Source organism: Saccoglossus kowalevskii, chromosome 3, assembly GCF_978046115.1.
Source record: "Saccoglossus kowalevskii chromosome 3, keSacKowa6.1, whole genome shotgun sequence".
Taxonomy (NCBI): Eukaryota; Metazoa; Hemichordata; class Enteropneusta; family Harrimaniidae; genus Saccoglossus; species Saccoglossus kowalevskii.
In genome coordinates, this window is record NC_140643.1 from 30,823,288 (window position 1) to 30,851,269 (window position 27,982).

At 34.3% G+C, this 27,982-nt stretch overlaps 2 protein-coding genes across 7 annotated transcripts in view; one reads left to right on the forward strand and one right to left on the reverse strand.

The window, feature by feature from the left end:
• The first annotated feature begins 5,293 nt into the window (after positions 1-5,293).
• LOC102805182 (galanin receptor 2b-like) lies at positions 5,294-6,304 on the forward strand. Its single transcript, XM_006824472.2, has one exon. It carries the CDS (start codon positions 5,294-5,296, stop codon positions 6,302-6,304), a length of 1,011 nt encoding a protein of 336 aa, XP_006824535.2.
• Positions 6,305-11,851: 5,547 nt separating this feature from the next.
• The window catches only part of LOC100369058 (cadherin EGF LAG seven-pass G-type receptor 2), an 86,342-nt gene continuing 70,211 nt past the window's right edge, over positions 11,852-27,982 (reverse strand). The window contains exons 16-35 of one of the 6 annotated variants that reach the window (XM_085497038.1): positions 27,639-27,822; positions 26,460-26,709; positions 25,889-26,059; positions 25,548-25,680; positions 24,773-24,976; positions 23,905-24,143; positions 23,353-23,419; positions 23,072-23,151; positions 21,887-22,055; positions 21,425-21,514; positions 21,079-21,277; positions 19,967-20,014; positions 19,641-19,685; positions 18,801-18,959; positions 18,325-18,378; positions 17,900-17,932; positions 17,161-17,181; positions 15,366-15,626; positions 14,416-14,671; positions 11,852-13,897 (exon numbers count right to left, since the gene is read on the reverse strand). In XM_085497038.1, the coding sequence (XP_085353164.1) occupies positions 13,870-13,897; positions 14,416-14,671; positions 15,366-15,626; positions 17,161-17,181; positions 17,900-17,932; positions 18,325-18,378; positions 18,801-18,959; positions 19,641-19,685; positions 19,967-20,014; positions 21,079-21,277; positions 21,425-21,514; positions 21,887-22,055; positions 23,072-23,151; positions 23,353-23,419; positions 23,905-24,143; positions 24,773-24,976; positions 25,548-25,680; positions 25,889-26,059; positions 26,460-26,709; positions 27,639-27,822 (2,691 nt within the window). In that variant the 3' untranslated portion in view covers positions 11,852-13,869. Of the gene's footprint in view, positions 13,898-14,415; positions 14,672-15,365; positions 15,627-17,160; positions 17,182-17,857; positions 17,933-18,324; positions 18,379-18,800; positions 18,960-19,640; positions 19,686-19,966; positions 20,015-21,078; positions 21,278-21,424; positions 21,515-21,886; positions 22,056-23,071; positions 23,152-23,352; positions 23,420-23,904; positions 24,144-24,772; positions 24,977-25,547; positions 25,681-25,888; positions 26,060-26,459; positions 26,710-27,638; positions 27,823-27,982 lie in introns of all 6 variants that reach the window. The other 5 variants (XM_085497041.1, XM_085497039.1, XM_085497037.1 and 2 more) reach the window with 5 other exon arrangements.

The window sequence follows — 27,982 nt, forward strand, 5'->3', positions numbered from 1 at the left end:
GGCCATCTTCGATTTGCTCAAAAGCTGGCGTTTAATAGATCAGTGTTAATAACTTCATGAACATTTGACTTGCCTTTGTGAACAACAAGACTACATGGTATTATGTTAGTTCAACTAAATGGGATTAGTGATATCTGAGTAAATGGTCTTCTTACAATTGACCAAATGTTTGGGAGCAGGTCACAATTCCATATAGCTGAACTGACAACTACTCCACTCCACCCTAGAGCGAGCATATCACGCGATTTTGACCAGTTTCGAAATAATGTCTTGTCGATTTCAGTTGACAGAAGGGTTAACGTTTTAGGGCCTACTTCTAAACACAAAAAAACCTATATCAAGTATTTATTTGCATAAATGAAAATTACCTATCATCCAATCACAGTCGTGCATTTACACACGTGACATACTGGTGAAAACCCCTTATAAACTTGCAAAAGATGGTAGGCGGGGCTCTAAAAAATTGTTAAAGTGGCAGTTCATACATCGCTATAGGATGTTGATTTGTTATCGTTTACAAACAAATGATCAACACGTTATTGTCATTGACATAGTGTCCTTCCATTTTTAGTGAAAGATGTACATAGATTAATTAAATGTATTCAGCATGTTAAATTACTGTGCGAGTTCAAAAGGCATCTTAACAAGGTTTTGTTCAATCAAATTTCTCATCATTGTCATGTACAAAGTTGTGTCATTTATCAGAAAGCAGTTGGGCATTTTTAAATCAAATTACAAAACATGTGTGTTGTTCGTACTTAGTTTGAAATCGATTCAAACAGACGAGAAAGACTGGGGACGAAAATGTGGAACAAAAATAGTCACCAGTTAGTGAAGGGACATTAAAATGCTTTATGATTTGTTTTGTGCTAACATTCTTCAATAAAATCGGTTAAAGAATGTCCAAGAAGTGGTTAAGATCAATGTGGTGGCCAAATATTTCTGAGAAACAAGCACAACGTATACACAGTAGATTAGAGGTTAACTAACCGAGAAAAAAATACATATGTTCTCAATATGGCATGTCTTTGTGGCAACTTTGAACAAAATCGGATCAGGCATATTAGCGAAATGATGAATGGCTCATGCACAGACAGAAAGACATAACCAAAAACAAGTGTTTTGTTTCGTACTGTGTTCAGTAAATTAATTACAAGAGATAAAATTTGAAGTAATACTTCAACAACTGATTCTTTTGAACGGTTCCAATAACAGAGATAGTAATACGTAGTTATGATAGTGATTTTGAAAAATGTTGGCAATTTTTGTCAAATTATGTTTGCAAGTGAATTATTCATGGTCATAATAATTCCATATTGCTAGGAAGTACTGTAGTATATGAAATATAACTATTGTGTTCCATAAACACTAATTAATACTCTCTTGTTCCTAAAACAAGATCAAAGATCCTTCTTATTTAAGGAACTCTTAACAAAACTAAGTCTATACAATCAAAGTTCAAACTTGTTGTAGAAAGAGGGACTGAGTGAAATCAAGCGGTCTTATAGTTACTTGTTATACAGAGACCAACTCGCAGCAATGTTACAGTTGCCATAGAGTTTGCTACTTGTTGCACAGAAAGTATTTACTATAATTACAGAGGGTCGGCAAGGGGTATTTTCGTAAGCTGTAATCAATTGTGTTTATTTTCGTTATAATGTAAAAAAAAAACGTAATTTCGTAGACATGGACAAGGTATAAACGTAATCAGCTATTTTATCCGTTTTATTCTTCCCGTAAATCGTACAAAGATCTAATTTTTTGCAAGTGTATAAACATTTTCACATTAAATATCGAAATTCGTACAAAATTACAAATTTGTAATTGCTCTTTTGAAGCTCGGTGTCACGCGAAAAATCTTCCGTGTGCAAAATCTTCCGGGTGAGGTCATAAAAATGTGCATTGTTAAATGAAAACAAATGTACTGCTGTTGGTGCATACGTATTGTTACGTATATCTCGAATGTAGGGAGTTTCGGACAGTTTTGGAAGTTTTTGAGAGACACACATGTTTTATATCTTGTTGATTGAATCCTTGCAGTTCTATATATTTATATTTATATTTAAATTAGTTATTTTATTCATACTAATAACTCGTACATTGCAAGTAAGGCGTATTTATATTCGACAATTATATGCCTTTTCAGGACTAGTTTAATTTGCAATCAGTGTATTATCTGTATGTTTAATATTGATTTTTTAAAATAAATATTTTTAAAGACAGACGCACCAGACGCATTTTTAACAAGTTTATATTTTTATTGGTTATATCTGTATAATTGCTGAACATTACATTTTGTAATCGTATCAATTGTTCATACGTATAATTGTATTTCATATTAAATACAAATAAATACACCATGATTGCAACGAGTTATTATTAGATGAATGTAAATACGGCGTACTTGTAAGGTGCGAGTTATTGGTAAACATATAAATGCGCTTATGAGTTAAAACCACGTATAAATGCAGAAACATACCCTATTATATTAGTAAAATATATTTAAAATAATTAATTAAATCTAAATATATGTATATAACTGCAGGAACTCAATCGATAGGGTATAAAACATGTGTGTGGTCGAAACTATTTTCGGGGTGGCGAATGCTGACCGACTTCCGCCCGCTGTATATTTCATATATATTACAATTATCTTATTGGAATTATCTGTTGTTGGGAGTCACGGGATTCTCTGAAATATTGATACCAATTGCAGAAACTATCAGTAAATACAAATAATACATTTATAAACAAAATACAATAACCTAGCAATATCACGAGCATCTTTGTTTGTGCGTATCTTGGCGAGTGTACGTGAAAGGTCAACAGATTTTCTTAAGGATTATAAAGGATTGACATTATTTTGCCTGAAGTTATACATAATACGTGTGGCATTGTTTTGGTAACTCAACTATTCTATTGTTTTACTAGAATAAATGTGAAAAAGTTGTCTTTTCTAGTTCCCTTCTATTGACGATTCCACAAACATCTCAAGAATGACCACGTATCAGTTTTTTACTAAACATGAACAAATAAATGCTAAGAAATAGCAGTTTTGACATAAATGACCCAAAATATTCACAAAAATACAATTTTGACACACAATCTGAGGTAGTAGTATACTAAACATCAAAACAAAAGAAGAAGATGCAAATGCAATTGTTGAAGAACGAACTACAGTTAATCAGTAATCCGTTGCTGTGCTATCTTCGATGGCAACCGAGCCAAAAAATGTCAGTATTCAAGTCGCAAATGCAAAGCTTGCTATAAAAAATGGTTATTTTGTCAATAAAATAATGGAAGCTTAAGATCTAATCCTTACAATATACCATGATCATTGGTTCGCCTTGTTTTTTTATAATTTGTCACTCTAAAACTCAAAAGTTTCCTGCCTTATCTTCTGTATGTGTACATATTACACATGTCATGATCATATACATATTTAATTTGTATTCTTATTTGCTAAAGTAATGCGCCATTTACGTTCGAAGTTAACACGACGTTCCCAAATATTCTGACTTTTGCAATGACATGTACGCAATATTATCAGCACAACATTTAATGCGGTGTCTAAGTGTCCTTGGCAAACATTGTTCTTCGTAGAACACCGGGAACGATATCACAATGGAAATAATATCACACATTAACGTTCGACATTAATTCCTGACCTGATTCGCGCATGTGCGTCGTACAATCCCAGAAGATTTGTCACATCAGAACGCACTGACCGGATGATTATTCAATGTGTGATATTGTTTGACTCTTGACTCTTAAACACAAATTATCAAACATATTAAAAAAACTGTAAAATGTAATTATGAATTTGTTTATCTGTAAAGTGTAAAAAAAACAAAAAAAAAAAAACACTTTTTACTGTAAATAGAACCTTCATTTTATTTCTTGTAAAAACGTATTTTCTGTAACCTGTACCAGCTACCCCCTTACCCCTTATGATAGCACAGACAATAATTAAAATATATGCGCCACAGAGAATAACAATATTGGCCATACTGTTTATAATAGATCTTATCTCTTTAACACATTTGCATGCAGTATTTGTAATAAAATCCGCAGTGTTTCTCTTTTTTTTTTCAAACTAAAAACCATGTTTGTTATTCCTGCTTACCTATGTACTAAGTATCATCGAAATATTTTGAGTGGGTCGTATGTGAGGTATAAACGGAACAGCCGCACACGTATATAAGATGTACATTGATGAAGGCTATGACACTGTAACTAAATGAAGATCCATTTATTACCAGTATAATTACTGAAGAACGTATTCATAGAAAACATATTTGTTTGTATATATTACAACACTACTATCAAGGAATATGTTATTTTACACGTAGACAAAACTTATTTCCCTGACTATTAACAAATCAAGGAAGGCTGAAATTACATACTTTTGGCGAAAATTATAGAATTTCAGAGGGAAAAATCAGTATTTGGTTAAAATTGCGTCATTTCTGGTAATTTTAGTTCCCATTTAGTCAACAAAACCCTAATTATATAATTTAAAAAAAAATGATAGTTTTCACGATAAAGTTATATCTAAATTTCGGGGGAAAATAGCCCATTTGAGTGGCACATCACTTATTCCATTCCTATGTAAGCGTCCTGGGAATTGACCAGCCATCAGCATCTAGTTTAAAGTGTCTATGCAATCAAATATACTGATGTATAAAATCTATAATGACCCGATTACCGATGAATGCATTGTGATAGTTGTCAGATAGACCTCACTGAGAGGTGTCGAATAAAGAACTTCAAATAAATTCATAGATTGATTTAAATCGGTTACTGTGGCGACACAGTGACGTGGGTAACAAAGGGTCAATAATTATATTGAACACGCGTTTATTTAACGATTTGACGATTTGACATCTGGCAATGACAGAACTGTCATATAAACTGATTCAATATAGCAAGTATGAAATAAAGGGATTACACAGCGTATTAATTTACAGATATTATTGATAATACCAGACATTGGTTACATGTTGCGACATTTTCAAAAAGAATCAGGAAACACTGAATATAAAATAAAGTTATTCAATAAACTTTATCTTACAAATATCCTTGATAAAACAAGACATGGGTTTGGAAACATGTTGTGACAATTTTTCGATCCATTCATTTCAATTTGTGAATATCGACTTGCAAGAAGTAAATGGTCGATTTTGTGCATACATATATTAGTGCTAGTCAGTATTTGAAAAACAACTATATTCGCCGCTGTTCGACTGATATCCAACGAACTGGTAGGGTATGTGTTATTGCTGAATTGACGATGGAGACGAACACCACGCACGACACCAGTGAAGGTGCAAGTCACGCCGAAATTGCAATATATTGCTTGACAATAACTATTACATGTTTCGGCATTATCGGGAACACCATGGTTTGTGCAATCGTCAGTTCAACTCGTGAATTACACACTTATACAAACATGTTTATCGTGCATCAAGCTGTGATCGACCTTCTTGGCTCAATTATATTGCTCCTGGACAACGTTCTTGCACGCCCAGTCGAGGTGGCTGGTTACCTGTTACCCGCAGTGTACTGTAAACTATGGGTTTCTCGGTATTTCTACTGGACCAATTTAGTTGCCTCTACGTTTAATCTTGTGCTGATTACATTTGAACGTTATGTAGCTATTGTGTACCCGTTACGATATGTTAGCATCTACACCAACACGACGGTTATCATCATGATTATGAGCGCATGGGTCTTGGCATCAGTTTATAAAAGCTACGTGTCTGTTTTTCGCTATGTGAAAGACGGTATTTGTTACTCCAACTGGAGCAAACTCGATCCCCATCTGCAAACGTTCATTGGTGTAATGGCGTTTCTTGTAGAATATTTTGTACCTGTTATGGTGATATCTCTCGCATATATACACATCGCCGTCGTTCTTAAACGCAGTGCGACTGTCAATGTTGGTGGCACTAGTCGAGTGGGACAGACTGGAGGCAGGTCTGCCGAAGGGTGCAATGAAAAATCGGCGTCCATGCTCCGTGCAAGGAATAACGTTTTAAAGATCCTTCTGCTAGTCGTATTGGCCTACGTAATATGCTGGTCACCCAACCAGTTTTTATTTCTGAAGTACAATCTTACGAGTGAATATGATTTTCAAAGCGTATTCTACCACTTTACTGTGTTACTAGCATTCTGTAATCTGTGTGTCAATCCTGTTATTTACGCACTCAAATACAAGAAGTTTAGGAAACCCTTAAAACGTATGTATTTATGGTGTCGTGGTATCCAAGTTGTGGAATCTGAATTGACAGAATATACGTAGATGCTGTTCATCTGTGTGTGAGATCCGATTTACTTTAAATCATTGCACCACGTCTTCGAGTATCTGTACTTGTAGCAGTATTGGATAAGAGAAGTGGTCAGCCTGAGATGGTGATGTATCAAAGAATATTTTGCATTTTTCATCATTGTGCTTGTTGTAATATTGTATGTATCCATATCTTTACCACCCATTCAGGACATGTTATGACAGACAATTGAAATTCAACTATTACACATGAGAGAAAGTTTTTCATCTCGGTGCCAGCCACGTGGTGTATTTTATAGCAACAATTTGAATTCGAATCAGCAATCAGTGCAGTTTAAATGGACACTATATACGTAACAAATAATATGAACTTCTAACTGGTGTTATGTTTTTAAGCATTATTCGTGGCGTTTCCCAAACTAGGCAATGATTGCAAGACACATAATAACTCTAGGTTGGTTTTTGTCATGGTGGTCAGAGGTGGGGAGGGTGATGTTACTGTTACCTATCTATGTCATGTGAGGCAACCAGTTGTCGCCTTAGTCTAGATTAATTAATTTATTTGGTCTTCGGGAAATGTCTGAGCCGATTTTTTTTCATACACATAGTGTATCATGCGTGCTGACTATATATACGGTGAACACTACGTTTTCGACGTTCGACGTACATACGATTTAATTTCATTTCAAATTGCTGTTTATTTGTTTGTATCCGTTTTCTGACGCTTTTTGTGATTACAACACCAATTAAAACAAAATGCAACACAAGAAAGAGTTAGAATGGGCGCCTTTACAGTAATTTACAGTATAATGCCTCTTGCTTTCAACGTTGAAAGTGTTTGCTTTGTAAAAATCTATCTGTTTCTGAAAAATTGAAGTACGTATAAACATAAAAAATAAACTTTAATGCTAATATAGTTCTGACTATCTTATACATTTGTTCAGACTTCGAGTATCACTTCACTCCACTGGACGAAATATAACTTCAATTTGATTTTTGTGTTACTTGTAACAGTTGTTTTTATTTCTCCCCTGACATCTAAAACATGCCTAGATTGATAAAATGAGTGTGAAAGGCGTGTAATGAAGTCCTTGCAACATGTGCACTAATTATTTTGCACAGTTTAAAACATGTACTAGTATTCTGGTAATATGTATTCAGGTTCCAATGAAAGTGTCATAGATAACCAAGATGGTAAAGCAAAAATAAGCTCAAAAATATAAATGTCCCGAATACCTAACCAATTTGTGTTTACATATCCTCTCACGAACTGTTCTCCAAAATAGTTAAAGGTTTTACTAAAACAATAGTCGTCTAGGGAGGTACACACTGTTTTGTAATCCTGACAAACTATCGAGTTTCAATTTATCACAATTTCACGATTGAAGTATATACATTGTTTTGTGATGTCTTTCTTTCTTCTATGTATGATCGTTTTGAACCAACACAGAAAGCGTTTGAAGAAAATCGGCCAGTTGAATGTTTTTTTGGACTAAATAACTTCAAATACGTTGTATGAAATAAGTGTTACCGTCCGTAGTCAGTCAGCTCATCCGCTGTAGCATGAATGGAATAATATTGACTTTGTCATGCCTTCAAACGTGTGCGGAGAGATGACGTCTGTGTGTTCTTCTCTCCTATCTTTGATGTCGACCACTGGATGTTTTGGAGGCAGAGTGTGTAACAATTTTCTGCAATGAAGTGCTGGTCGATTGCAATTGTATGTGCACAGACCATATCAGAGCAGTGCGCAGTACGTCTATAAGTTGTTCATCGTCGCTTTTGCTACTGTTACCTAGAACTGAATTAAAACCTTTTCTTCTTTAACTGAATTTCTCAAGCCTCGTTACAGTTATTGATACATTTTATAACTCACCATTAGTGGTTTTACAAATAACTAATAACTTTCATCAACTACTTCTTCACAAAGACAAAAACATTAAGAACAAATTAAGCATTGTTAATGTTAATGTCAATTCCCCGTTGGAATTGTTTTTTTGGAATTGCTGGAAATGTTATTCATGCTAAAAAAAAAGTAATATGCACCAAACGCATAGCTAATAATTAACAGTAAATACTTGGCTGGTTTAGTATCAACAGAGAGATGTATTGAATGACTCTTTCAAAGTCGTAATAAATGGTGAGAAATTAAACAGGATATGCTATTCATGCACTTTTTGTTTCATTTGTCCTTGCTCCTGTACAGAAATACGAAACACGAAATGAATCATGGACATGCATCTCAACATGTATAATGTTTGTATCAAATTTGAAAACTGACAAATCCTTTCCAAGATACCACATTTTCAAAAAATCAAGATGGATGCCACTCGGCCATCTTTGACCTGATTGTGGAAAAAAATGATATGACCATGTATTCCTATATGTATGATGTATGTGCCAATTATGAATAAAAATGGACAGACAAAGACCGATTATAAGTCCCCGTTTCGAAGTTCATTCGAATGGGGACTAACAAAAAGAACAATTTTTCTTTATTGAACATTGTATTGCACCTTTATAATTTGCTGTTGAGCTGTATACTTATAATGTAACAAGTACTGAGACATTGATAATGTCTATTTTGGACAGCACATTAAAGCGGGAGGGTCGTCACCTGCGCACGCGCGGAAATTGGGTCCCAAGCGACAATAACAACACACACTGAAAACGCAAAGGCTCAAGGGTAGACGCTTGTTTGTAAAAAGTGGCACGCCATGGCCATCCGACGCATGCGCATGTAACGACTCACCCGCAATAAGCTATATTGACACTTTAGCTCTAATATAATTATTTTGATGAATTTTGCTATACTTACATTTCCGGCTATTTTTAATCGAGAAAATTAATTACAGTGAATTTCACCATTCAAAATGTTTAAATAATTGTTACAATCACGGTTAATAGAAGAAATGCCACAATGCGATCGTGATATGATCATAACCTTAAATGCGTGTCCAAATATTTCCTACCCCAGACCATTCGTCCCGGTGTTATCGCTATCGCCACACGTGTGGCGATAGCGATAACACCGGGACGAATGGTCTGGGGTAAATATTTCCCATTTGTAATTGAATTCTATTGAGCTAATACATACTTTTACCACAAGTTTGTCTCTTGATTCATAATAAATTAAATACCCAACAAACTGACAAATAATACGTAATTCTTTTAAAAATCCTCTGATGGTTTAAAACAATAAAATTAATTTAAGTTTCAACACATTTTTATTTAATTGATAAAGCACTAAAGTTTCACTAGATATTGACAAACTAACTAGTTAGGAGAATGAATAATTTGTATAATCATTCACCATGACAAGATAACTGTTCATCTGTTAAATACTGTTGCTGCTTCACAATACATATATTCGAATGAAGAACTGTAGGTTCCTGATTTGCATACTGGGAAAATATCCCACATCCAGCCAACATTTATTCAAGCAGTCTGCTGTGGAGCGAGGAATACTACATAGTCTGGCAACCCCCGTTTTCTGACAATGTGCTAACCAAGGCAATGCATACTTTGGACACAACCTTTATCAGCAGCAGCATTAGTAATCAATGCTGATTTCATTGACTACATGACTCTCAACAGCCATGACCCATTTGCTCTGTGTGCACTCGTGTTGACCAAACTTATTGCGCGATTTCAGGATTTTTGTACATCAAGAGAAGTGAATCTGTCATCTGTCCCACCTGATCTTGTTTCAAGAATTGTTCAACATTAGGGTTGGGTCACTTACCAGCAAAAATGCATATTATCAAGGAAGTCTGAGATATGTTACAACAATTAAGTGATTTGATCATGATTTGTGGTGTCACTTCTATGGACTTGGATCAGTTATTCAAGTTGTTTGTGCTTTGATGACCCATCTATGTCTCCATGCAGCATGGGGTCATTCTGTTACTTTTACCCGCAACGGAACATAATTTTATGGTGAAACAAGTCATTGAAAATGACAGTCCCCGTTAAATTAAGTTCTCTTTGTGCTCGTCATATTAAAGCGGAGGGGAGTGTCCTTGGAACTCAATTATTTACATCAAAACACGTGTTCCATGTAGTAGTAATATGGCCAAAAATAAAAACAGGCGTTATTCGGCCATCTTTGATCTGATTATGAAACACACTGATATGCATGATGTATGTGCCAAATACGAAAAAAAATGGTACATAAATTGTGGAAATATAGTTGGAAGGCCAAAAAGTCGGATGGCTGTCAATTGGCCATCCTTGACCAGATTTTGAAACAAATTATCATGGATATGCATCCTAATATGTATAAAGTACATGTATGTGCCAAATTTGAATGAAAACTGACAGAGCATGTCCAAGATACCTCATAAAAAAACAAAAACAAGATGCCTGCCAGTCGACCACCTTTGATCCAATTGTGAAATAAATCATCATGTATTCTAACATGTATAATCTATGTACCAAGTTTGAATGACAACTGATAAAGCATGTCCAAAATACAACATTTTCAAAAAGAAAGATGGCTGCCAGTCGGCCATTTTGAATCGAATTGCTAAACCACTGCATGTGCATATGTCCCACATAAGGTACTCGGCACATGCAAAGAATGAACGGAATCGGTCCACAGGATTCTGAAATACGACTCTAGACAGACTGACGGGCGGGCGGACGGACGGACGGATGGATGGACGGACAGACTCAGGAACTCACGGACGGTCAGAGACATGTATGGTCCATGTACTAAATTTGAATGAAAACTGACAAAGCATGTTCAAAATACGACATTTTCAAAAAACAAGATGGCTGCCAGTCGGCCATCTTTGATCCAATTGTGAAATAAATCGTCATGACATGTATCCTAACATGTATGATCCATGTACTAAATTTGAATGAAAACTGACAAAGCATGTCCAAAATACAATATTTTCAAAAAGAAAGATGGCTGCCAGTCGGCCATTTTGAATCGAAACGCTAAACCACTGCATGTGCATGTCCCACATAAAGTACTAGGCACATGCAAAGAATGAACGAAATCGGTCCACAGGATTCTGAAATATGACTCTGGACAGACCGACGGACAGACTCAGGAATGGTCAGAGACATGTATCCTAACATACATATAGGACGGATCTTCAAACACAAAAGTACATATTCCAGTGACGCTTCCATACAGCAAATCGAAAATTTGCCTGGAACACAGCCAGTGGTTTTGACCCCCATATTGAATCTGTATCACTCCCGCAACAGTTACTAAAAAACATGCACTCATCCACTGGTTACACAGGTAGGTCTAAAAATTGGAGGACATACTAAAAGTTGTGTCTGCAAATACTATAAAGTTCTATAACGTATTACACAATGCGACATGCAGTACATGTGTGCATTGACATTTCGGAATTGTAGTCATTGCTTTCATAACATTTGCATAACAAAATTGTCGAACTTCATAATGTTCAATTTATGATCCAACTCTGATGGCTGATATAAGTGATATTGTTGACAAGTTTGCGTAAACATTGGATCAACAACCCCCCTCCACTTCTACATATACATTTTATTGGAAAAGCTAATGAAAACAAGAGAGGATTTATTACATTTTTGTCAAGGTGACAATTTTAATAAAAAGCCATTCATTTTGCATCGTAAAAGAAATATATTACAGAACTTGAATGGTAATAAGCATCAATGACTCGAAATTAAAAAAAAAAAATTGCTATACACAAAAAGACTGCGCTGACAAAATACAAGACTGTGAATGATATTGAACTGACATAAAAACATGACCAACAATTTAACCTGTTACGAAAACGCTATCAATTCAAACAGTCTGCAGATTTGAATGACTTTTTAATACACAATGCAAAGAGTTTTTGGACAATATGATACAAAATAAGAACTGACAGACATACTCTGACAGACTGCATTGAACTCCAGACTCAAGAATCACTCTCATTAGCTGATCTTGTTTTTTTTTCATTACATCACTATGGTATCATACTATCACAGTCCATGGTGTTTAAGACAATATTTGCACTCTGCATTAATCTACTTTTCTAATGACAAACTGACCAACACATACGAGAAATGACTGAACATCTAAGATCAATATATTTTTTTTACAAGTTGATCACTACAATCATAAGTTTTTAACTTTCATAATTATTATCCACTATATGAAGAAATATTAGAAATACAATCTCTTTTTTTCTGTCCAAACAAACAGACTGTACTTTACAACATTGTTAAAGTCTCACAGAAAATACATAGTGAAAAACTTTCAGAGTTCAAAAACATAGTTCGAGTCGGCTTCATTTGCATAGCAGCATTTTAAGTATGAGCAGAGGATTTATACATAAAGTTTTAGAATAACTGAGCATGCTCTATTCTCATCTTGGCATCCTATGAAGTCTGAGCATGCTCAGTTTTTCTATAGCCGTAGAGAAACTAGTTGCTAACCATGCCCAGGCCAAGTGAAATTTGCAGTCTTTGGTAAATCAATAAGCAATGCATTTAGACAAAAAGAGCGACAATCCAAGGTCCACCCACCTCTGTGAAAGATAACTACCTGAGCTAAATCCAAAGAGAAATAAATAGAGAAACATGATCATATAATTTACACATGGCAGCTAAAACTGGAACGAACTATGACAAATCTGAAACTACTGTGAATGTACTCAAAACAGTGAGACTTAAACACTCATTTTCGACATACCAACAGTACTTTGCACATCACATGTATATAGATGATGCAGAACTGAGCTCAATTTAATACTACATATACAAATATTCATAAGATAAAAATATCTCCCTCTCAAAACACTTTATTTTATTAAATTTATATATCATAATTCATGGACTGGGAACAGTCTACTATCAGAAATTCAAAGTTGTTAGTCAGAGATAAAATTCATAATGTTTGTATTTTGAACAGCAATACATGTAGGTTTATTTTGAACAAAAGTCATGGTCCTTTCTCGAGGAATGCCAAACTACAAATTTATATCTTCCCATCTTAATAGTTCAACTGCGTTTTGTAATAAAAAAAAATATGAAAATCCACACAGGTGAACTTCAATCTGTTTCTGGAACTCCTCTTGTTTGTATTGTATTAAAAAAACATTCAAAAACAAATCATTAAAACTCCTCCAGTTTTTAATGAACCTCGTAATGTCTTAAACATAAGGTACAAAATATAAAAAAGAAAATGTCTACAATATATTAAAAATCTCTTGACAAAAGTGATCAATGGCTTAAAATAAAAAAAGAAAGAAACAAGACAGACACTGTCAAGATCCAACATATTAACATAATCTGGCAGGATGTGACCTCTGACCTGCCAATTCAAAAATTAATTACATAATTGGTAAAATATACAACAAGGATGGAAGACTGGAGAGGTGTACAAGATGAAGCCATAGGGACCCCCCCATAAGGAATACACAATGTATCCTAGTTATGTTGATTTTTGTTGACCAGGCATAGTATACTATAAAATTACATAACAGAATTACTGTATTTACAAAAGAATTGAGCTTCAATTTAGTTTTACAGCAATGTCAATCTTGTTTCTGTATCTAATGTAGACTTGTCCTTCTTTCCAGCCATCACACGGATGTCTCATTACTACTGTTTCTGAAATAATTTATAATAGCAATTATTTAATATGTGGAATGTTAATACACAGAAACATAAGAAAATTAGACAATTTTATTCAAGTGTTGCTGCACATTCATGCAGTTGAGTGAGAGCACATATACAAGGTAGAATTTGATGTGTTGAAGAAAGATCTCAAACAAGCTGCTCCCTGATTGGTTTGACTGTTAGGTGTCAGGATTGTGTAACACTGCAATTAGAATGTCACAAATTTGTAGTACCGTAAAATCTGTATTAGAAGCCGCATCCCATTTTTTTTTAACAATTGAAAACCAAAAATTCACCATTTCTCATATGTGTAGATGCTCTAATAGAAGCCACATCCCCTATGTTGCATTGTACCATTTTAATAAAATCCACGGCTTCTAATACAGATTACACTAAGTATAACATTGGTATTGGTCGATATCAGAACACTGCATCTAACAAATACTAATTCGGTCAGTGTGCGTGTTCAACATCATGTGACCTAGTCATGTGACATCAACAATACTTACTCTGAATCTGAAAGGTTGCCATTAGGTCTTAAAACTTGGACTGCTATCCTGTCAGAACTTGGCACTAGTCCTGATACTGGTAACTTGGACAGATTAGATGATTGTGGGATGCTAGTACTGCTTGAAGCTAACGAAGAATGGCTTTGATTTTGTCCTCCCCCATATTTATAATTATGAATGTCATTATACGCTGGCGGTAAACTATCTACTCTTTCTGGAACTGGAAGTGGAATTATATTTCTATTACCTCCATTAACTGTAAGGTAAGAAGAGATAAAAATGAGTTCAGCATTGCAAGACTTCTTTACAAGAGCAAAGCGGTAAAGCACTTCATTTGACTAGCTGTTTCCATGATTTAATAACTAGAAGGAATTCATGAAGACAACATTATGAGAAAGCCAAAAATCCTTCTACAAAATTCCCCGATTCAAACAAATTTACAGTATGTATCAGATAACTCATGATCATATGAATATGACATATTTGAAGTGCGAGTGGTTCGTGTGTTGTAACCAGTGTACATAATCTATCAAATGTGTACCACGAGTTGTAAAACAACTACACACATGGCATGTTTAGACTATTCTAAGTTGCTCGATTTACTACGATGAAACCAGCATAAGGTCATTTATTTAAACAATGAATCCTCCACAGAGGCATATTGGACAAGGAGAAGGGTTTATGGGATAACAATATGCGAGTCAATGTCAAACGCAATATGTCTACTCTTCTTCGAATCCAATAAATTTAGCTAAATTTGTTTTGGCTTGAATTTACTTGGAGAGGTTTACATTATCATGCAAAACATCACAAAAATCCTAACTTTGATAGTGATGATTTATAAATCAAGACAGCAGATGTAGTGTCAATGTCAACAGTCTGCTATCTGAAATTCAATGCAAGTACACAGAAAAGAATAAGTTTCTATTACTTCACAAGTATTTTCTTACCTTTATGAATTGGTATTGAAGAATTTGATAAATTACTAGTTGATAAATTACTGGCTGAAATATTAGTATTCCGTGTTCTATTTAAATCGTTAAGTTCTCTAGATCCTTTGACACCGTTGATCTCTTTTCTCACATCTCTATGTTTTAAAATACCGGGACGTGGTGTTGTCCGCGACTCGCTCTCACTGGCAGTTGTTGAAAACGGTTCTCCTGGCCAGGGATTCTTCTTGATTCCATTTTCAGTAGGTGGTGTGCTAACTCCTATGACATAAATAAAGAGAGTAAATGTAAGTAAAATTTTTACATCTATGACTAACAACATGCAGAATATTTATTATAAATCAATCCCTCTATGACAGATCATCCAAGTTTTCAGTTCTCAACAATCAAAAAGTTAAGTAACATGGAAAGCACAACAGCGATAGAGTGGTTAAAATGCTACTGTCATCACAATGTGTCATATACAAACAATACATATGGCCATCATTTAGTTTTCAAATAAATATCGATATCTACTCTCAGTAAAACTGGTTAATGATTAAGACCAATCAAAAAATAGCTTTTGCTTTTTTTGTGTACCAGTAAAGTAAGCATAATTTGGTAGAATGGGGAAAATGTTTGTTTCAGTGTCAGTTTCAGAGGGTACGTTGTCAATCCAAATAAACCTATCGTTTCACCATCAGTTTTCTTTTTTCATCACAAATTTACAAAACAGTCTTGTTTATAGTCTGCACTTTTCTTCAAAAGATTAGGTCAAAAATGGCAAATTTTTTGAGCAAAAACTGAAAATTCTGGTTCATTCTCAGAAATATTGAAGAATACAAGAAAAAATTGCAGAGAAATTTTGGCAAAAAGCCTGGTGTTGAAAAATTTAATTTGTGTATTCGATAGCATTATTTAATAAATGGTAAATGTTGAATATATATCTTGTTGTGGTATTGAATAATCTTTATACAGAATGCATAATTTTTCAATTTTCTCTAATTCAAGAAGCAAAAGTAATTTTTTTGTTGTTGGCCTAATACTTAACAATAGTGCATATATGTGATTACAATAGAACAGAAAGTGAATTGTACTGTTTTGTTGGAGGTACATTTTATTGCAAATAACTCAAAACACTTTATACAAATAAATATACCTGGTATTGTATTTGTTGTATTACATAAGTGTGTCTATTGTCTAAATACGGTAAGTCATATTTGATTGACCCAGTATACAATAAATAACATTTTTTATTTACATGCAATTCTATTCTAGACGCACTTTTTAAGCCAATACAGTACGTATAGAGACATTGACACTGATCACACATAATACAATATTCACTGGTGCAGTGTACACATTGTCAAATCTAAGAAAATGAAGAAATATTTCCTATGTGCTAAGAGAGTATTGGAGGTTGGCTTTCAACCTTTACTATTGTCAGAACTGCACTTTACCATTGAGAGGGAGGCCCTACACAAATGAATGTTTACATATTGATAATGACAAGTTTTAAGAGACCTTTTAAAAATCCAGTTGAATGAGTAACTTTAAAACAGTTGTGTTATGCTTGGTCATAGTTAAAGGTACTTTGTCATGATATGCTATGAGTAAAGTTTAAGTTTTCAACTGCATATAACATGCGTGATGTAGGTAAAAACCAAACCAGAAAACTATAACAGAACAGAAGAATGGGCACATGTGCAGTTGTGACAACAGTCCTGTTTTGAATTGTCCACAATACTCTCAAAAACATTGTTACGAAACACTCTAGGTTGTAGAACATATATCACAAAAGCTACTGGTTTCTTACCAGGATTGAAATTCCAGTCAACTGAAAATTAGTAGATGAAGAAAGGGAAGAAAAGAATTGATGATATGAATGAGAAAGTGAAAATAAAGAAATGAAGGAACAAACCCGTACAACAATTCATATATCATATTTTCTCTGTCAAATTCAAAGCACAACCATGCATTTTTGTATCACAAATTATTCCTTTGAACTCCATACTATTTCCTGGATGCACCATATGATAAATTTATATATTTATTTTTTATAATTTCTTTGCTAATGTTCATAATATTTGTCACAGGCTTTGATAAAAATTTATGAAAAATTAACACAATTACGGTAAATTACTTTTTTTACTTGGGATTTATTTTCGCTGAAAGAATGAATCAGTTAAAAAAATACATATTTAACATTAAACTCAGTGAAAATCAACTTCACACGAAATAGTCAAAATGTCTTTCCAGCAAAAATTATTTCCAGCAATGTACTTCACAATACATAGATTTACTTCGTGAAAAGTTACAACAGTTAAGTGTTGGAGTTCAAAGAGAAAAATAAAAACAAAATGAAATAGTTAAAGCAATGAGCATGTGCGGCAGAGAAAATATAGAAAACATTACTATCCATGGCTAGCACCACTCTGGTACTAGAGTAAGGGGTGAATGAAAATTTGAGTGCAAGACAAGCAGCAGTGCAAGACATGCAAAATGATATACACCTGTGTTTTTTGTTCTGGGGTGCCAAGGAGGAGGATTCTTACCAGGCCTAAAACACCAATCATCATCATCATCATCTGGTACATGATAAATGGTTGCAAGAGAAAGAAAGTTGGGTTAAAATGAGGATTGGATGAGTGGATGTGTGGGAGGGGTTGAAACTAAGTTAGAACTGTTATCATGCCCTAGGATACTCATTGCGACACCCCTTCCTCATAATCTCATACCGGTAATGTAAACCCACCACCCCCACTCATTCCTATATAATGGAATCACCCATGAGCTGGAAAATGAAGACTATATACTTGAAATAGGTGATTATATAATGATTCTACCAATGCAAAGTTGAAATGATGAATGGGGTCAAAGTTCATCAAGAGTCTAAAACATGCAAGAGTCAGTTCTATATAGTTCTATAAAGTTAACGGGAGCTGCAAAAAAAAAATTGTTGAAGAGAGAGTGGTCCTACCTTTGGGTGTACTGTGCATGGAAGGATAGATATTTTTGACAGCATTCATACGTTCTAATAACACAAGCAGAAACATGCAGTTGTAATTAATGTAAACTGATTAGGTTTTAGAGACATGTACTGTGAATATCAAGACAAATAGCATGATCTAGTAGGACAAAGATGATGGAAAGGACTGTCCCCTATCAAGATTTCATTCTGAGACTATGTATGATTTGATGAAGTGTCGTGTGACAGAAAGTTACATAGCACTATATGAACCAAGCAATGTGATAACTAAGCATCAGTCAGTCCCGGGAGAAACAAAGCTTTTAGATTATAAACATCCTTGATGTACATCTGATTTTGAAGGGAAGAGGGAAGAATTTTAGCCACAAATGAGTAAAGCTAATTGGAGGCGTGAACAGATGTTGAAACGAGTATTTGGAGCAAGAAAAAATTTAATTTACATGCAGAAGAACTATGATGAGTCATACCATTTGCTTTATTTGGCATCTTCTGCCAGTCTTGTCCAGTTGTATTTTTCACTCTACTTCCATCGTCATCTTCATCCGATGAATGAGATGAGGCTAATGACATGTTGTCTGGTTCCCGACCAACTGAAAGGTCGCTTTCAGAATCAGAATCATGAGCACCTATATGTAAAAGAATTGAAATGGGATTATACCTTGTGCATTTTACATAGGTGATGTTTTACTGTTAAATATGAAGTTAAAGATGAGTGATTAATGGCACTACAATACAATAGCAATACAACTGCCCTGCAATAATTTACCATCCATTCCTTACAGAAAACTCTTCTGATTGGCTGAAGATCAGCAAAGTGTGATGTCATAGGGAATTTCTATCAATTAGAATAGCTTTTACAAACTAGTGCAGAGGAGCTAAATAAATAAAAACAGTTTTCACAATACGACTCAGAAGATGGTGATTCTGGTACATTTTAATGGAAAGCAGCTCAGATGAAAGCTGAAGTACACAATGACAGAGACTTAAAGTGGGTAAACCATGCACAGCAGACTATAAGGGGGGGGGGGGGGAAAGAAAATTATAGGTGTACCAGATATGGGAGAAAACTAAGAAACTAAGCTGAATTAGAAATAAGGAGTGGAACCCCTTACCCCTTCTACTACCATCACCTCTGCCAAGTTTATTAGCATAATACCAGGCTGAAAAGAAGTAGTGAAGAATGGAGGCAAAGAAATGAACAAGTTAGAGAAAGATGAACGATAATGCCACGAAAGATTCACTCTGAAATAAAATGTGAAATTAGCTGAAACTAGCCAGCTGAAAGAAGACAATTATCTCAGACTTACCTAATAAACGGACATTCTTAGGATCGGCTTCACCAGTATCTGGATCTGTAATGAGAGTCATGATAAATAAATGAATAAATAATCCACACCCACACTGACATTGATAAGTAACTTTCTACCTAGTACGGTGCCAGTAGTGTTGATGCAATCATACGGTATGTGGAGGTGTCAATAATGGAAAGACATGATACAGCATGCAAGCACTATATATGGACAAGGATGTACTGGTAACACAGAAAGTTTGGTGCACACTGGGGAGCCTGATTAGACAGGTTTAAGTTTAATACAACTATGAGAAAGGATTCTATATAAAAGTGAGTGCATACCATCAGGGTTAGGCTTGATATTACTGAAGTTGTACCCACGATAGGCAGCTGTCGGAAAGATAACACACATTCTAGTAAGTTGTTCGGTGGCAGAAAATAGAAATAACTACGGCTTATAAGCAATTTATGATAGAAGCTATGGGTATGGGATGTTTTGAGAGTGGATTTCATTCAACAAAGTGGCACCTTGGATGGGCAGTGAGTTGGAGATGGTATTATGGAGGTACCACTTATGATGACAGGTATCAGAAGGACGCACACACATTCATGACATTACATATAGTCTACAATAACATTCAAGTTCATTGCGATTTCAAACAATTCTTCTGGCATTCTACCATCACAAGTTCTAAATTGTGTGCAAGGACAGATCAGAAAGCCATTAGAGACAGGAAGAATACAGTAATTATCGTCCAATAGCTGTACCTCCTTGGATGTAGCATGAAACACATTTTGTTACTAACTATCTATTTGCAAAGGGATAATTGTGAGAAGAAGAATTGATAAATAGACAGAGGTTAAATTATAGAATGCTAAAACAAAGTAATTACACGGTCAAATTATTGCCTAAGTAATCTTAAGCTCAATTTACTTTGATTAAGGAATTCAGAGAGCTTAAATTTTGTTTAAGTTATTAGAGGCTCCCACCATAACGTTATCATTGCCCTTTACGTTACTGCCAGTCCGATACATATTGTTAAAAAAAAACAGTAATGAATCATTGGGTAAAATGATTTCATTTTCCATATAGATGTAAGCACACACAGAAATGCTTTTAGAGAACAGAAATAAACCAGTCACTGCCTTTCGAGTCAAATACAAATGTACTCAATATAAATTATCCTTATAACCTGGTTATTGTATTATTTACTGCCTCCCAATTCTAAAATAACGATATTATTCCTTAACAGTAACATGCTTGCCCCCCCCCCCCCCCAAATGGTTATCAGCTAACTTGCAATGCACAAGCTAGATGGATGGATGCTGATCTCTAGGACCATATACAGCATGTACCTAACACACAGTTTGACAGATAATCGTCTAAAGTACACAGTGATTACATGCCAAGTCACTCATACATGATAGCTACACACGACTTATGTAATACATACGTGCAGTAGCAAATTCAGGTACAACAGATGGAGGTGAGGTAGTTGATGTGCTTGTGTTGCGCAGATAGCCATCAGGACGATATAAATTACTAGTACTAGTTTTGCTAGTGGTCCTACTGCTACCTGTGGATCCAGTTGATGTGCCAATGTTGAATCTGGCCGGTGTACCATCACGGGATGAATACGCCAATGCTGAACGCTGTATACAATAAAATACAAACATTAGTTAATAACAAATCAACAACTAGGACATCAAATTGCAATTGTTTGTGTTGAGTACTTTTCTTAGCAATACTGATAACGATCAATTTATACCCAATGTGTAAGTGTTGATAACTCTACTTACCATGAATGTGGTTTCAGTTGCATAGGTGGCATCTAATGGTCCTTTCTTTCCTCGCATACGTGCCCACTTCTGTCTCCAACCAAGGCGTACCTGCAGCATACAAAATAAAGATAGAAATCATACCACAATTACACAAGGGCAGGAAAATATGCAACTTTCATGTAAGATTACATGATGTACAGGTAGATTTAGTATGGTGGATTATTGAATATCATGGAGACGAGTCGGTAAGTGTAGACACAAATCATTGAGCATAGAAGGTATGATTGTGGGAATCAAAAAGGGAAAATATACATTACATACTCTATATACAAACTCTCAATACATCACTGTATATGCACTGACATGAAGAAACCCAAAGTTTCTTTCACATCAACCTTTGTTACTAAGGCCCAATTTAAATCTCCTGGGGACTCATTTCATAACACTTTCACAGAAAACAAAATAGCTAATTGCTGATACCTTTTCATTGAAGACACAGTGGAACATAAAGATGAAGAGACCCTGAAGGCAGTTGAATATGGCAAATAGATAATGAAACATGCCGACATCTTGATTGACAGCCAAGATTCCAAATACCCAGGTAGTGCCAAGAAGAGGAAGCAGCACTGCTGATGCTTTCAAACCAGATCTGAAAAGCACACAAAATAGTACAAATAATGATTAGGATTGGATTATACGATTGGTATGTCAATCATATAATTGTTATGATCGAAAAAAAAAAAAACAGTAAAAGAAACAACGTGGCAAAATATAAAACTGCTGGTACAGTCAAAAATATCAGCATCAAAATATTGTTCTAAAAAAATCAAATAAATGATGTCTTATTCCATTCCTTAAAAACAATTATACAAAATATTTTCAAGAACATAATAGATAAGCAAAGAATTAAAATTGACACAATAAGGAACACACAAGATGTTTTTAAAATTAATAAGGTAGGTACACTCTTTTGTAAGGCACGCTGATTTCTACTATCAGTTGTTCTGTGGGAAAATGAAAGAAGTGCAACCAATGCAGGAAGTTGTCATAATAGATGTAAAGAGGGTGATGAGATCTTTTGAGAACTGTCTATTTTCGCTGGCATTTAATTTCACTATTTTAAGTTTTGAGAAATTTCACTTGGTTTTAAGTTCACCAAACCTAGCAGGGAAACAATGTCGCATTAATTTAGTGAATTTTACTTATTCGCGAAAATATTGAAATTAAAAACCAGCGAATAAATAATGTTTACATAGTATACTGAAAATAATATATAGGGTTTATTGAAGGCATGCATCACATGACAGACAATGTACTGAAGGTGACCCTGGGATTACTTACATCAATGTGCTATTATGAGTAGAAAACAGAGAAAGAGAAGTAGAAACAGGGAAAAGAGCAACCAGTTCATATTAGTATGATTTCTCAAAAATACTGATACAAAGACAGATATAGACATGACAAGATGATGCACTACTTGGTAGTCCAAGTAACCTTACAAAGATACCAAGTGTTCTTTCTCCACAACATTAATGAAAGAGCAGCAAATTCAAATGATTCCATATAAACTTAGGTAGGTATTATTGTGAAATATCAGCAGAGAAATAGATGTTACTATATTAGATTATGCATGTATGGAGTGTGGATATAACTGTGTAAACTTACTTTAGCGTACTGAATTCAGGATCTTTGGACTTGGACTGCACTGTAGCTTTCACTGCCATTATAAATACTATCAGGTTCATCTAAAGATATTAATAATAATATTAAAGTAAAGCCACTGCCAACAAGGAAAACATCTAAAAAACATTTCCAGGCTTTTCCCACATAAAATCTACTAACTGCTCACTTCAAAAAATCAACATTTTCTAGATATATTAGCATTTGTAAAAAAAAAAATACCACACTGGTTGAAAACATTGCAAACCTAAATTAAATTAGCTTACCCCTACAACTGCAAGTACAGGTCCAGCGAAGCTCCAAATAAGATTGTCTTTAGTTGATAGCCAGCAACTATTAGAAAATACAAGAACACAACTACAATTAGTGGTTTGACTGGCAAGACAGTGGAAATTCCAGCATTTACTCTTAACAGAAACACTAATAGAATATATCAATCAAAAAGTGCATTTTGTTTTATACAAAATCATTAAAAAATTATTCTGACCAAAGAAATATCTTTAATTTACGTAAATGAATGTATCGTACTACTTACTAATAAAGCAAATACGGTAGGCGTTTACCAAATTTGCTCTAATTATTGCATACTAGTCTATGTTGACAATAATAATAATTTTTATTTTAAAGTATATAAATAATGTAAACTTTTGGTATTTTTCGGTTTATGTGTGTTTCTATTGAAGAAAGTATAGTAACTGCCAATAGCAGCATCTTTGGTATCTGTGACATGTATACATGTACTAGGTATGTAAGTATTTATAAAACAAAATAACCCTAAATCAAACTAAGATGAGACAGATATAGCACTAAATACTTACAAGTGTTCTCCGTTCTGATTTATCTGTTTTCCATATTTATCCTGACTCAATCCGACAGCTAAACTGACAATAACCAATGGTAAGCCATATCCAACCACGTAATAAAACTTCATCTGACCACGGTTGATGTTCTTCACTTCTGTCAACATTCTATATAGATGTAATCCTTCTACGAACATCCATGAAAACGTAGCCATAAAGAAGTAATGTAGAGCAATGGCCACGACTTTGCACACAAACTGTAAACAACAGAAACCATGGTTACTCGAAATATATCATGCTGACTTGCCTCTAGAGGGCAGTATGCAACATCCTCCAATCCAAGTGGTGATTGATAATGGCAAAAGTTATGCAGTTGGTAAAAGCAATGGTTGAGCTACATTCATGTGCATCTTTGCTAGGTACAAGATTAAATAGGACAATGCAGGATTGAAAAAGTTCCTTGGCTGAGGGAAAAATATTTTAATTTCTTAATTTGGAATAAAACTTGCATGTTTCACTTTTGGAAAGTTGCAATGAAACATGTTAGTTTTACATGCACATATTGTAAAACGTTTTGACAACAGGTAAATAATTTTTACAACATGTGTAACCCAGGACACTATTGAACACAAATGTCTAATCAAATAAGACATGTTGTAAGTTACATTAAATAATGGTACTAGTAGATAATACAAGACATTATTAGTTTGTTAGTTGGTAATCACATTGACAAATTGCTCCAATGATAACATTTCACTGTTCAACTTAGTGACACTATGAACTGAATATATAAAGTTACTACATTTCACCATGCTAAGGTTTGTAATACCATTAATATGCATTTGTAAGTGTTTGTTTGTTTTCGTAGGTATACAAAGGTACTTACATTAAGAGAAGCATCAATACCCAGCAGGAACACCAATTCAGCAATAAATAACGAGATGACTAAGTTGATATGAATACTATTAGAGTTGGATCTCAAATTAGGCAGACATACAAATGTTATAAATGACAGCAACAAAGCCAGAAGTGATATGGAAATACCAATGTATGTTATCAACTGTAAGGCCATCTTGTCTGTCAATGCAACCTGTGATAAGAAAACAGATACAATTGAAAAAGGGACTCTTTCTTTTTATATATTGATGTAATATTTAAAATAAAGAATGTTTTAGGAAATACAATGATAAAATAATCATAGCACAACGTCAATCCCCACAGTTTTTTTTTAATAAGGCACTCTAATTGCCATTGTGTTGTATATACAAATGACTAAATCTGCATTTATTTTTAAAAAAAGTGTTGCTTTCATTTATCAAGTTGTTTTCTTCCATTAATTAAATAGTTTTTGGCAGATTTTATACATGTATATAAATTTCATGATTTTTAACATAGCAGAAATGGAACCATACAGTGGAAATGTGTTTTGTAGCATACCGCCCTCTGGTGGTAAAGAAAGTTGTCAATCACAGCAATGGAGAATTTCACAAAACTAAATGCTGAACAATTCAACGATGAAAAAAAATTTCCTTATTAATTCAACAATATATAATTGTGCATTTTGGACAAAAACAATCATTTATTGCATCAGAAATGATGAATCACTGTAACACACGATTTATAAAGTTAGCTTATGTTTTATTTGCAGAACTATGACTTACTGGTGTTGGCGAGACGTCCATGAGTACAGCAAACTGAGTCATATGCGTACATGCACATTCTACTCTATTACTGCTTTTGTTATGCAACTGTAATGTACATCCCTTGGTAGACCAGCCACCGACATTATTTTCCCTATAAAAAAACAACAGCGCATGAATTACTGGCATAATAATCCATATGATCTTAAACCTCCCCAGGAGATGCCGTAAAAATAACTGATGAATTATGTGAAACTTGCAAGATCTTGATCTAAGATCCCCGGTGCAAACACTATGGTTTGCTTCTGAGCATACTGATAAAATCTCAATGGATACGATTTAATAATTTGTATTTTACTTACATGCCATAATCCCAATAGACACACTGAGGGTCACTGCGATTAATTGACTCTTTTAATTCAAAATCCACTATAATCGGTGATGGTAATGGATTAGGTAACTGCCCATCTGCTTTGCCATCATACAATGTTAAGGAAACAACAGGGGTATTCAAAGCTAACTTATCATGAATCCTGCAAAGACACAGAAACATTTTTAGTTTAGTCAAAGATACACTGCAAATGTTCAACACCAATCAAAACAGACATGTATAAACGCAGACATTTTGCCAAGTTGTCCCCTTGTGAGTGGATATTAGAACATCAGACAATCTACCGGTAATAGTAACTAAAATTAGTTTCAAACCAAATATCCATCAAAGGTCATTGTTTCCATGGAAACAAACTGATCCCACTATTTGTTATTGCTATTTTTTTATGGAACCTTTCGCTCAAGATATTGTAGTACTTTGAAATTTTCTTCATTTTTATTTACTTCCATCTACAACTGTTAATTGTAGGAGGCAGTAGAAATATTTCAAAACATACATGTAATACAGTAAACACATGGATGCCAAATACTATTAATACTTACTTCACAGTGTCTGTATCATAACTTTTAGGCAACATTGGTCCTAGTGTTGGAAACATAAACCAGGAAGTCACACCAACATTATTTTCAATATCTACAGTATCCAACAACTGATTAGTTCGTGGTGCCAGGATATCAGACGGCAGTTTAACAGTTGTACTGTCCTGCACTTCTTCATGGAATAAACCATTATCATACTGGGGGATGTTAGCGCCCTTAAAGTTCTCTCTTATCACAAGATCCAAATTGAAAACTGAAAGTGAATATTAGAAGTTGTCAGTGATAATGGGCAATCATCAGAGTATACAGTACTGTAGAATACTTTATTTTTGCTTGGAATTTATTTTCGCTATTTTCGCTGAAAAGTTGATTCCCTGAAAATAAAATCCAGCAAATATATTTTTTTCCCTATATTTCACATTAAACTCATCAAAAATCAGTGAAACTAAATTCTATACAAAACGCTCAAAAAGCCTTTGCAGCGAAAATTAATCCATCAAATATAAAGTATTCCACAGTATATAGCCATCTTCTCGACAATCTCTCGCACATAATCATGCTTTTATCTCACTAACGTTAACCAACTATTGTAATTGTGGTGTTCACGACACTCTGACTCAGCCATGGAAATCTTATTTTATTTCAGAAAACAGATTATAGATGTTATGTAGCATTATGTTGATTTCCTGGATTAAATTCAGATCCACAGCGTTGGATACAATGAGTGATGCAAACATACAATGATGGAAAGATTAATGGGATAAAATCTGAGGTGCAGAAAGTAAGGAGAATGACAGTTTTGCACAAAACCTGTACTGTAAGAGTAAAACGGAACATAAAATTATATATATATGCAAATAATTCATTATAATTTGCATACATGATATAAATTATCCATTAAGTTCTACTTCAATTCAACATTCTGGACACGCGACTATCCAAAGAGCATTCTAGCATAGGTAAGATGCTGTAACCTGGATATGAGATCAAAGAACTAACAAGTTTTACTGATCAACTGTTAACCAACAATGTTTGAAAGGTTATGGCAAATACAACCACTTGAACTTATGCCATGATCATCACATGAGTAATTAATCCAATACTTATTAATTAACACAAATTACCCAGTACACATAATTGAGTCCTCACTTCTGTTCATAAGAAACAGAAATAGCTACTTACTTATATTAGGGGTAACCAGTGCAAAAGGTTCCGTAAACGTAGATTCCAAATTCCTGGCTAAATTATGTCCATAAGCCTCAAGTTTTCCTGTCAGTTCAGCAGTACCACCAGAACTCTGTTGAATTACCATCCAATAATCAGCATTGTCCAAATCTAGTATAGAACTTGCACTTTCCAGCATATTCTACATAGTTGAAAAAACAAAGATATTTTTCTATTACTTGTGACTAAGCAATGAAGTACATCTACAGAACATTAAAGAGAAAAAAAATTTTTAACGAGTTTTTTTTAAATAAAAAATTACTTAAAATCTGACGATGTGTAGTAAAATTTACATAAGTATG

Coding starts and splice junctions, on each gene's coding strand:
- LOC102805182 (XM_006824472.2), top strand. CDS start 5,294: ATGGAGACGAACACCACGCACGACACCAGTGAAGGTGCAAGTCACGCC.